This window comes from Sinocyclocheilus rhinocerous, unplaced genomic scaffold (genome assembly GCF_001515625.1).
Source record: "Sinocyclocheilus rhinocerous isolate Xijiao unplaced genomic scaffold, SAMN03320098_v1.1 scaffold580, whole genome shotgun sequence".
NCBI classification, from domain to species: domain Eukaryota; kingdom Metazoa; phylum Chordata; class Actinopteri; order Cypriniformes; family Cyprinidae; genus Sinocyclocheilus; species Sinocyclocheilus rhinocerous.
In genome coordinates, this window is record NW_015670982.1 from 248,529 (window position 1) to 260,478 (window position 11,950).

At 36.3% G+C, this 11,950-nt stretch overlaps 2 protein-coding genes and 1 pseudogene across 2 annotated transcripts; 2 read left to right on the forward strand and 1 right to left on the reverse strand.

Moving 5' to 3' along the window:
- Window positions 1-1,344, reverse strand: part of LOC107734557 (SPARC-like protein 1) — a 7,971-nt pseudogene extending 6,627 nt beyond the window's left edge.
- A 2,439-nt stretch (window positions 1,345-3,783) lies between these two features.
- Window positions 3,784-5,726, forward strand: LOC107734555 (dentin sialophosphoprotein-like). The gene is made up of 8 exons (XM_016546545.1): window positions 3,784-3,837; window positions 3,942-3,989; window positions 4,082-4,144; window positions 4,648-4,677; window positions 4,781-4,816; window positions 4,932-4,964; window positions 5,075-5,140; window positions 5,221-5,726. Exons 1-8 carry the CDS (start codon window positions 3,784-3,786, stop codon window positions 5,665-5,667), a joined length of 777 nt encoding a protein of 258 aa, XP_016402031.1. The 3' UTR covers window positions 5,668-5,726.
- Window positions 5,727-7,918: 2,192 nt separating this feature from the next.
- Window positions 7,919-11,626, forward strand: tnip2 (TNFAIP3 interacting protein 2). The gene is made up of 6 exons (XM_016546543.1): window positions 7,919-8,377; window positions 8,858-9,151; window positions 9,252-9,341; window positions 9,529-9,807; window positions 9,945-10,061; window positions 10,936-11,626. Exons 1-6 carry the CDS (start codon window positions 8,057-8,059, stop codon window positions 11,176-11,178), a joined length of 1,344 nt encoding a protein of 447 aa, XP_016402029.1. The 5' UTR covers window positions 7,919-8,056; the 3' UTR covers window positions 11,179-11,626.
- Window positions 11,627-11,950: the final 324 nt, after the last annotated feature.

The following is an 11,950-nucleotide window of genomic DNA, read 5'->3' on the forward strand; positions in this document are numbered from 1 at the left end:
TATATAAAGTGTATAATTGTGTATAATTTATACAAAATTTTGAAATGTCAATTAGTCAATATTTTTTACATATAGGCACATGGCTGAAAGAATGACTTGAAAACTATAGGAAACACCATTTAATGCAGAAGTATATGTGAAATAAAAAATTTTTTCGGTCTGCGAGTAAATTCAACCTTTTTAAGAATCACCTGCTCTTTTGGAGTCAGCTTGTGTTTGACATGCTGATATTTTTCCATGTGGCTTACTTTGTACCTAAAAAAGAACATAAATAAATATAGCAACTTAGCCTTTTGTTTTGGTTTATGAAAGTTAAGGCTAAGCAGTCAAATATCTCACCAGTTCCAGGTAGCAATAAGTAGACAGTATAATACCATGCTGAAGTTTCATGATGAAAATTTTATTTTTTTCAGCATAGAGTTTGCATAGAAGTGGCACACATGCACACGCCATTGCACATGATGTTCACTGCTTTATTTGCAGAACAAACTGTATTTACCCAGACAACAATCTTGTTTCAGCTGCACGACTCATACAAAGTCATACCAACATGAAATTACATTGCTGTTCATGTAATCCTTCCAACTCAGTTGTTTGCGATTATCTATGGCTAACCACTCTGTTGTAATTTCCTGGAGGAATGCAGATATTTTGTCAGTGGAGTTTTGTCTTTCTATTTCCTGATAAGTAACTAATGCTGAGAGTCCATTTACATTACATTCTCCTATAGCTGAACTGAAAAACATGCCTCGGTCTTATGATTTAAGTGAGGCATTTTGTAATTTTAAATCTACACAATTATCCTTTCACCAGCTATGGGACTGTGGGATTGATTTACTGCCCAGCAGAACTCCATTTAAGAGTTAGTCTACTCCCATTCCAATCCCAAGAGTAAGGCAATGGAATAATATATAGCCATGTTTGTGATTAGCTGTGTCAAACCCTCTCTGTTGGCCTGGGCCATATATTACAACAGATTGCATTGCAGCTTACAATGTTCCCGCTGATTTATCTGCACACTTGATAACATTTGATTGACTCTCTAAAAGCTCCTTGTCTCAAATTGCCAGCATGCATATTTCTTCATTGCTTGCATTTTGAAATGTATTCCTTGAAATGTTTTCTTGGAAACGTCTTGGTGGTTGGTGACTGATTCCATTTGGTTCTTTGACCTTTAGACATGATGATGTGGATTTTGATTGCAGGATTATAAAAATTTTACAGAATATTTGGAGATTTTACTTACATATGCAGCCAGTGCTGAGACCAAAAAGCAGAAGAGAAACAGGCCTTTCTTCATTTCTAGAAAAAATAAATAAATAAACAATAATATGTATGGATGTCAGCACAGTCCTGTGTCCTATCTTAAAACTTCTTGAAAAACTTGAAGTGACGATGTCCCCATTCCCTATTCTTTCTATCTAAAAAATTTTGCTGTACTGCCCTCTGGGCCATTCTCACACAGGGTTCAGAGTTCTCCATCTGTATGCTGGACGTACTCCTCCCATGACACCCCCGCATAAATCAGCTGCCTCAGTTGTCATGGTAACAGGGCCCAGGAGATGAGCCCCGCTCAAAAGTCACATTCAAAGTCCGGAGGGGCAAAGCAAACATCAGAAGCTACTAGACTGGAAAAAGAGTCGACTAAGTACACAAGCTTTTTGCTTCCTGCACAGAGACAATGTGCCCATTATTGGCCATGTTGATGTGGACAATGAACGGGGTGCAACGGCATGAAGATACTGCATGCCAAAAGACGATATATAACTTTTTGTTATTTAATTGCATTTTTTTTTTTTTTTTTTTTACAATACTTATGTTTTTTGTTTTAAACATGCACAATACATTTTCAAGAATGACTTAAATTACACTGTGCACATTTTAATTCCTGACTATTTATGTAAAATACTTTCAGAAAACAAACTTAGAATAAAAGGATTAAACTTGTGCTAGAAGAATCTCCAGCATTTAAAAACTGCAAATAAATGAAAATGTACATTGTTATTGATGACACCAACACGATATGCATCATTTTTTGCATTATTGTTAATTCAGAAGTGATTCAGAGTGAGAAGAACTGAGGGATGGAGAGTCACTCAAAAACACAGTTACAATTTGAACTCACTTAAACATTAAAAATGTTTTTAATGTTTCCAGTCTATTAACAATTTTGGATTCAAATTATTTAACATTTTATTTGAACAAACTAGTTATGTTTTCTAGAAACGTTTAAGACATCTATTTTATGTGGAAAACCCTCCTGATGCTTGGTATATTTTCAGATCTTGAAGTTATGAGCAGCCCGGGGACAGGGAATTTTGACATTCAAAGCTAAAAGCAGATATTAAAAGCCACCTGTAGATGGCGCTCAGTGTTTTTCCAGCCCTTGAATCTTTGCCAGCTGGCTGTCATAGGAGTATTTTAATAACTGCACCTATTTTGGTTACAGAGTATCAGTTCATTCAGGTTTATTTAAATAAAAAATATATATTTTAAGACATTTAAATGAGTGTGTGCTTTTCAACCACACTGTACCCTAGAAAACAGTTTGGCTAGTTTTACAATAACGTCAACCTTAACTATTCTGGAAATACAATAATATAATAAAAATAATAATCTCGGTTTCTTTAAGATTCCCTTTCTCTTATATCTTTCTCACATCTACCCTTTCCACGTCCACCTTTTCTCATGAAATCGAATTATAACTGCAAGCAAATTCCACTCACAAATTGCGAGAGCTGAATATTCATTAGTGAACCATTATGCATTGTTTTATATTTCCTCTGCACGTGGCGTTATCAGTAAATATATCGGTGTGTTGCTATATGTGAGTTTTTGGGTACACTGCAATGAATATGATTGCCAGGAATGTTTGTAAAATGGAAATATTCCACTCTTCACCAACACACACACATACAGACACAAAAGAAAAAAACAGTAGCACTCCAAATATGGAACTCCAGGAAGTGGACCAAAAAAAAAAAAAAAACACTTTGTAGGGACAAGTTTATACATAGGAACTGAAAAATAGTGGTGACATTAATTAAAAAAAAAAAAAAAAAAACGTGTGGGGACAAGTAAATATAGGAATATTTATATAAGCAAGCTATCATAAAAGTATGATGCCATTTGTTGTTTTCAACAGTTTATATCCATAAGGTTCATAATAATCATACAGAATTTAAATAAGGTATATACATTACTGCTTGTCTATGAAAAAGAAATGCTCTGTGTTGGAATGCTCTCATTATGGACTTCCTGTCCCAGTGTGGGATCAGACAGTACTCTTACTCAGTATTTAGAGGCCGCACACCCTATAGTTTAGCATCCTAAAATAGACATGTACAGGAGAGGAAGTTTGGGTGAGCGTGCACTGTAGTGTGTCATTGCATTATGTAAACATTTTTACTGTGGCACTCTCATTTTCTTGTATATTCCAACTCCAGTTAATGTGCCCCCACAGTAATCTGAGTGTTGGCGAGCAGGAAGTGATGCTGTTACCTTAATGGAGAGTCAGCCTGTTAAATAGCACTTTCTCTAGACATACCATTAAATCCAGTCTTTAGCTTTAGCTATAAACACTCTCTGTAAAGTACTCTCGTTCATTTAATCTCTTCTGCTTTCTTGGACTTTGCATTCGGACTAAGAGAAGAGAAAGGTAAGGTTTTCATACCTACCCTATGTATTCTTTTTGAGCAGAAATGTTTTAAGAAATGTTAAAACATAATTAAATTACATTGAAAAATAATATGGATTTTTATTCTCCAGATTTTGTATTTCAGAATGAAACCTGCCATATTGATTCTCTGTCTGCTGGGAGCAGCCTATGCTAATCCAGTGAGTACTGCAGTGGATAAACTTTAAATGGTCTTCTGAATGGTCTTCTGTCTTTCCAAACATTTCAAAAAGTGACAATGTTTCTTTCTTGAATTATCACACAGATCTTGCATAAAAAGACTATGGAGATGATTCAACATGCATCCAACTCTGTAAGCGATGCTCAGTTTATTTAAAGAAACTTTGTGTCAAGTTTAAAAGTGTTTTAGGTAATGCTGTTCTTATAATCTTTTATATTCCACAGTCGGAAAGCTCTTCAATGTCTGAATCCTCCGACCAGAGTAATACCTCAGAACTTTCAGAAGAGGTGCGCTTTCAGTCAAATTCCACGTCATATATACAAAAATAAACTTAAATGTGTATCTAGAAGGAGGGACAACTGTATATATGTTTTCAATGTTTATCCAAAAAACAGTTTTCCTGTAAAAAGAAAAAAAAAAGTGAACTAAGTCATGGTAAAATATTTTTTTCATTAATTTAAACTCATCAAAATAACAATTTAACTTAATTTTTTTAAGGACTTGCACGTTGCAAGTTGAAAGGAATTGCAGTTATAAAAAAATTTAAGGTAACAACTGAACTTAAGTGTTTAAGTTGAAGTATAGGTGGAATGTTTTTACAGTGAGAAGAACTGTAACTTTTGATTTTCTTACCCCAATAATATCCAACTATATATGAAAATACATGTAATAACAAATTTCTAAAAGGAAAAAAAAAAAAAAAAAAAAGGAAGAACACTTTTGTATGGTATTTTGTATTTTTAAGTCTTTAATGAAAAATAAAATAAAACATTTATTTATTTGCTTGCAGAACTCTAAGGAAACTGTCTCCGACAGCAATGTAAGTGCAAAGACTGTTATGATAACAAATCTAATGAGAAAATATTTTAATATATTTCTGTTAAGAAAATAGGCTCACTTCACTTTCTCTGTTTTCTTGACAGAGTTCAGAATCAATTGAATCGGACTCAAATGAACCGGTATAACTAATAATCACTTTTAACATCTTTTCACAAATTTACAAAATCACTAAACAGATGAATATGACTGCAGATATCTTACCATGTTTTTTTTATATCTATTTTCTGTTTCAAGATTTCAAGTGAAAGCCATTCTGTGGAAAGTCTGGTAAGTTACTTTGCACTAATATAACCTAAAACTCACACTCTAAAGCGTATAGATTGCAGAGAAATTGATTTTCTACTGTCCTACGTTTTCTGTCATCTATGGCTATCTAGACTGGAAAAAGCGAGACTGCACTGACATCAGATAACACTCAAAGCAGTAAAGAGAATGTTCGTAGGGTAAGGAACATCCAATTTCATGCATCATACAACATGTGTGGTAACACAGGAATAATGACCATCATAATGCGTTTACACAGGGCTGGATCTACACCCTCAAATGGGTCCATATTAACAACAACGGCAAAGTGCAAGCGACCAGCCAGCCAGAAGAGAATGACATCAAATCCACTAGTGACGCGTCAAAAAAAAGTGAAAGCAGTGAATCAAGTGAAAGCAAGGAAATGGTTGTTCTGAACACAAAAAAGGAGGATAACAGTGCCGACACAAGTGAAAGCACTGAAAACAGTTATAGTGTTGACGGTACTGAGTACAGTACCAGCAATAGCAGCAGCAGCAGCAGTAGCAGTGAAAGCACTGAGTCCAAAAACAGTGCAGTGGACAGCGAAAGCCGCTCAGCTGAGTGCCAGTCAGGGGCTGACAGCCAAGAATGTGACAGCGAGGAAGACTTTCCTCAGGATATCGGTGATGATGGTGCAACCGACCCTTTCAATGGCATCCTAATGCCTGATGTCACTGAGCCCTAGCAGCAGTTTAAGACATCACTTTGTGTCTCAATGCTCTGATATCTGCAAGTGGAAATCCCAGGAATATATTAAAATGGGAATGTTCTATTAAGGAAAATATTTAAAGGAGGGTATGTAAGGAAATCTATATAATATTAATATAAACCATTAAATAAATGTTGGTACCTGGTACCTCAGTCAATTTTGAACTTTAAATTAAACATTGTAGGCATACATTGATATTTTGATTTTATACTTTCCTTTTTTTAATATTTGCTTTTTATCACTGAATATCTGTGGAGCTGGAGTTGTGTGCAGTATTTTTTTTATATAGAGAGATTTTGTAGTCATTTATTTATACTGTTGGTATTAACCATTTTCAAATAAATAAAGTAAATAAAAAGTCAAGCATTGCGCACGAGTGCTGTTTTTCCCAAGAATTCTTGATGCTAAAAAGTTGCATGCAAGCACCATACATTCCTAAAATGAAAGGGTTGCCTTAATGCAATCCAAGAGTAATTACCAACTTCATTGCCTATAATTTTATAGATTTAGTTCATACCTTTGCACAAGCATGCCTAAACAATAAAAATGTGTACAGAGAGCTGAAATGGCTGTTGTGTAACATCAAGCTATGAAAGAGCACTTTCAGCAGTAAGGGAATATTGCAACAATTATGTTTGTGTGCGTAAAAGTACTATATCATGTCTGTCAAACACGTCATTGCTGTTTTGATACCACAAGATGGTGGCAAACTTTAAAGAACAGTGGTGGGGTTTCCCTATAGGCAGAAAATCATGAACTCACACAAACATGCTGAACGGGACTTTTTGCTGTTTCACGTGTGCTGCTTTTGGCAGAGGGATAAAGAGTCCTTACGCTAAGAATGGGGGTTTAGACATTGTACGTTTGTTAATTACTGTATAATTAAAATAACTGTTTTATGGTTCAATCTTCAGGTAACAGACTAAGCGCCATTGGCTTTCATTGTCTAGACAATTGACAGTGTGAGCCAAGATAATTTAAATAATGGTTTTTTTTAGAGACTGCAATATGTTATGTGTAAGAATTTGCCAATTTCCCCAGTTTAAAAAGACAATGTAAAATTGTCAGATGCTATTTTCCAGTTAGCTTGCCATATAGTACCATAAAATTATTATATGGTAACAAAACAATAGCCTACTAACTTAGCATGTTCTCAATAAGTGCTGATGCAGCACTACACATTCATCGTCAAACTCTGTTTTGAGGTAAAAAAGCATAACGTTTAAAAACTGCAGGATATATATTTTTTAATTATAAGCCAAGCAATGTTCCAGAATTGTATTTAAAGGGATAGGCAACACAAAAATAAAGATTCTGTCATCATTTACTCCCCCTCATGTCTTCGTCAAACTCTGTTTTGAGGTAAAAAAGCATAACGTTTAAAAACTGCAGGATATATATTTTTTTTATTATAAGCCAAGCAATGTTCCAGAATTGTATTTAAAGGGATAGGCAACACAAAAATAAAGATTCTGTCATCATTTACTCCCCCTCATGTCATTCCAAACTTGTATGACTTTCTTTTATTTATATAGGTATTTTGAAGAATGTTGGTAACCAAACTGTTCCGGTTCCATTTACTTTCATTGTAAGGACAAAAAATACAATGGAAGTCCAAGGGAACTGAAATCAACATTCTTCCAAATGTCTTTTTTTGCATTCTGCAGAAAGGAGGACGACAAATTTGGAAGGACATGAGGGTGAGTAAATGTTTAGGTGGACTATCCCTTTAAAAAATGTTTTATTTTCCACTACTTTCATCAGAATCATGCCTTAGCTTAATTTTATCTGTCTAAATATGTCTTCCGTTATCCACCTGTCCCAGTGAGCCAAGCTCAACAGGCAGCTACTTTCACACGCTTTACACACTGACGCTACTTAAGGGACTTTGTCTTTACTTTATGACAGTCAAGGAAGCCGTGTACTCTAGTTTGCCGCGTCGCGCGCAATCGTGACGTGCACGCGCATCAGCCGGCGACAAGCTGAACTGTGATCTTCCTAAACCTGATATATCACACCGAGGAGAGCGGCAACTCTCTCTAAAATGTGTAAAATCACAATTAAACCCCACACGACTCGACAATTAACTCTTTTGATGCCAAAAGAGGGGCTGTTACTGAACTATTTTTCGACGTTTAATGTGAAGTACGAGAAAAAATATACCCAATTTGAGATGGGGAAGTCCCCGCAAGGAAATCCCCTGTTCATAAGATAATTTCGAAATTGAGTGAGGCTCTCACAAGCTGAAGCTTTCTGCCTTTGGTCTACAGCAGACGCATGCTAGCCTATGACACTCAAACCTGTACAATCTATGGGAAAATCGAACTTTATGTATTGCTTATAACGCGCGAGCGGATTGTTCAGCATGGACGAGGTAAAAAGGGAGAACGAAGCGCTGAGGGCGAAGTTGCGCAGCTACTCTACACTCAACACATTTTACCACGAAACACAAGAAGAAATTGCTCGTTTAAATCAATTGGTCTCCTCCAAAGACGGAATTATTGCCGATTTGAGAGCAAGACTGGGGAACTATGAGAAAACAGTGGTCATAGAGGGAGAGGAGCCCTATATTGTAGGGCCGTCGAAATCTCTCATCGAGAGTTTGTGTAATGAAATTTGCAAATTACAGCAAAAACTCAAAGAGTCAGAGGAGGACACCGCCCAGAAATTGGAAACCAGTAAAACAGTAAGTTAAAACACAATTTTCATATATCTTCCTGCTTCTCCTATCTACAACAACATGTCAAGTTGATTTTTTTTCTCAGGACATTTTACCAACAAAAGCACTGTAAAACTGTAATGTATATCTTCTTTGTAAAAAATACTTGAATTCCATAATCAAGAAAACAATAATAATAATAATAAAGACCTTAATCCAGCATACAATGAGTTGCTGGTCCTAGCTGGTTTAAAATGGTCTCCAATTTTCACCATTTGAAAAGTGCCCAAAACCCATTTAAAACAGACCAGTCTGGTTAACTAAGAGCAGCAAACTAATTTACAGGGCGTTTTTTTTCAGCAGATTTGCGAGTATACATTTGTACATTAACACATGAATACTTAACAGTGTAGGCTTGAGCTGTGGTGAGATAAGTGAATTTCTTGTTCACGTTCACCTGTCAGGAAATGGGCATGAAGGGGTCTTCTGACTGTTTGCTTGTTCCAGGAGACCCAGAGATTGCAAGAAAAGTTGAAGGAGAAGGATCAAGAGCTGGAGACCGTCAGGGAAAGGCCCGAGCAGGAGAAAGAGAGGGAGATCCAGCGACTGCGCTCCACATTGGCTGAAATCGATCGGACACAGGCCACCAGGGCCGTCCTTTGCAACTCTCTCGCTGAAGAAGCCGAGCAGTTGAGGGCACAGCTGGGGGCCACCGTGCAGGTGTGCCAGGAGCTTTTGGGGCGGCTGGAAAAAGAGAAAAGCAAGACAGCCCTGACGGATCAGAGAACTCAAGCGAATGAGGTGTGTTGGGGAAACTATCAGCATTCTACAACATCTGGACCACCTTTAAAACACTTTATTTAACAACTATATTTGACCTTGCTTTTTGTGTCTTCATCAGACAAATGATTCCCCTGAAGTTCCTCATCTAAATGTCATCATCAGCAAGTTAGAAGAGGAGAACGACCAGCTTAAAAAGAGAGTTGCATATGTAAGGATCACATGATGGAACCGCCGTTTGATCATCACCCACTGACACTTGTTTTACCAGTTTCATTTGCAGAAAATGTCACTCTGTACCTTTTATGGAAAGAAACAATGTAAAATATTCTTGGAAAATGTCGTCTTTTTTTTTTTTTCTGTTCACTTCATAAATACATGCCTTTGTTCCATCTCAGGTGGAAAGTTTAAACTCAAAGTGGCAGAAGTATGACTCCAGTAGAGAGGAGTACGTGAGGGGTTTGTGTCAGAAGTTGAAAGAGTCAAACGGTCTGGCATCTGCAGGTCCGACCCTGACCCAGACTCCGGCTGCGGGCAGCATGCCTTTGTTCCAGCAGGAGATCGTGCGGCTCAATGGCCTCCTACAGGACAAAATGATGGAGTGCGAGAGACTCAGCAGAGAGAGGGATGACCGTAAAAGAAGAGACCAGGAACGCATTCAGATGCTTGAGCAGCAGGTCTTTATCAGTTCAACTAGCAAATTCTGAATTCCTCTTAAACAGAAAGTCATTGTATTTTTGTCACAACAAAAGTGAGAAGTAGTTTTGTTTGGCTTGCTGCCCATAAACCAAGTGCCTTCCTTGTTCTCTTGTAGGTTTTGGCCTATATTGAGGACTTCAAATCGGAGAGGGCAGACCGAGAAAGGGCTCAGGGTAAAATCCTGGACCTTCAAGATGAAGTTGGGCGACTTCAACTGCAAATACGCACACAGGCAAGCCTCATTAAAATAATGAAATTCTTGAAAATATAATTTGACCTTAATTCCTCCAACTCCCCTAAAACCTAATGATATTTACAAATTCAAGATATTTGAAAATTATATAATTTTTTTTTAATTATTAAAAAAAAAAACTTTTCTGTTGTATGGTTATTTACTACAAAATAACCCAACCAGCATGATATTTGAAAAAGTATCTCAAAAAATATTATTAATATTAAATAATTGTAAAAAATATATATAATATTTTTTTTTTATTATTATTGTCACAATAATAATAATACACAATTATTATGTTTTAAGTCACAATGAAACTGAAATAGCGACAGATCTTTTCTTCAGTTTATTGATGTACATCTGAGAGCAATAGATTAACAAAATAAGAAAAACAAATATAGGGTGGGTACAGTGGTTGATTGGATTTTGAGATGTGGGAGTTGCACTGAAAAATGAATTCGAGCTTGCAGTCAAACATGGATAGACAGGGTTTAAGTGGACTAAATTATTTGAGAAGTCTGGAAAATGTCACCAAAGAGAAGCCTGATATTATGACATTTTGATTAAAACATGGGTGTCAAAAAAAAAAGAAAAAGAAAAAACAGATTTTTATTAAATGCTGGCATTTTTCCCCCTTTCTTTAGCATACTACTAAATATCTACATGATTTAACCTATAAAACATAGTTTTGGTGGTATAAATTTACGTATTTAGGTTGATTCAGCTATATGAAATTATATTTTTGACTTAAAACCAGTGCATTTACCATATTTAGGTAACCATTTTTTCAGTGCAACCCGACCAGTGTGAGATTTTAAAATCCAAGTCCAATTTCCTTTAAATAACACACATTTTTTTCTTCATCACTCAGAGTGTCCAAGATGCCTCATCCTCACGGCAACTTCACATGGGCCTAAAAAAAGTTCCCCACCGACAGACGGACACTGCCGAACCACTAAGAAACAGTCCCCCAGAAACAAACTCAAAGAGGACTATCAGTAACACAGCACCGCAGGGAGCCGCTGAACTGCAGTGCCCTCGCTGTCTCACCACATATGACGACGAGCACACGGCCGAATACCTAAAACACTGGGACGAGTGTGCCAAGCTGTGAGTCTCTCACCTCACTGACTTTTCACAGGGCACCGAAAGCACTGAGGACAGAATCACTACAAGCTTGCAGACTATGGGATACTATGGGACACGGTTAAACAGGATTGTGTCGAAGGAAGAGCTTTTTTTAAACTTGGCTTTTCGATTGTGGGCTTGGTTGATGTTAAGAAGGTCACTTGTGGCATAGGACTCAAGACATGACTTTTGGTTGGTCATTCCCAGTTCAAAGGCTTACTCACATGGCTGTCATTGAACGCAGATGGTTTGGTTATGGAAAGTTATTCAATCTCAAGCATTTGTGGTTTATAAGTCACTGGGTTTTGTCATTTGTTTGGTTTTATGGTTTCAAGCATGGTACATTTTGTCTAAGAGTTTCAATCAAATTTGGCTAAATACTGTATTGCAGATCTGTGTACAATTCAGATGGATCGTAAAATTGGTATCATATACCTCACCAGTATGTATTCTCTTTATCAGCTGGTTTGCACTTTTTTGCTATTTTATTGTTGCCAAATACAGATGATAAAAGTACATAAACTGTTATATTTAATACATAAGCTTCATTGTTATTAGACTGTCAAATATAATTCATACTGTTTTTGTTATGGTGCTATTTGTAAAGATTATTCTAATATTTTTATATTTCATTTTTTGTTTATTTGTAAGTGTATTATTTGCCTTGGGCTTACATTTTAAATCAGAAATGTTAATTTGTACCAGAATATACAGAGCAGCACAGCGCACACTATAAATAATCTTTCAATATTTGACTT

What these genes read in the sequence shown, in the direction of transcription:
- LOC107734555 (XM_016546545.1), top strand. Translation starts at nt 3,784, where the DNA reads ATGAAACCTGCCATATTGATTCTCTGTCTGCTGGGAGCAGCCTATGCT. An exon ending in CCTCAGAACTTTCAGAAGAG is followed by an intron (nt 4,145 to 4,647) that starts GTGCGCTTTCAG and finishes ATTTGCTTGCAG; the next exon opens with AACTCTAAGGAAACTGTCTC. An exon ending in GTAAAGAGAATGTTCGTAGG is followed by an intron (nt 5,141 to 5,220) that starts GTAAGGAACATC and finishes GCGTTTACACAG; the next exon opens with GGCTGGATCTACACCCTCAA.
- tnip2 (XM_016546543.1), top strand. Translation starts at nt 8,057, where the DNA reads ATGGACGAGGTAAAAAGGGAGAACGAAGCGCTGAGGGCGAAGTTGCGC. An exon ending in AGAGAACTCAAGCGAATGAG is followed by an intron (nt 9,152 to 9,251) that starts GTGTGTTGGGGA and finishes TGTCTTCATCAG; the next exon opens with ACAAATGATTCCCCTGAAGT. An exon ending in TTAAAAAGAGAGTTGCATAT is followed by an intron (nt 9,342 to 9,528) that starts GTAAGGATCACA and finishes GTTCCATCTCAG; the next exon opens with GTGGAAAGTTTAAACTCAAA.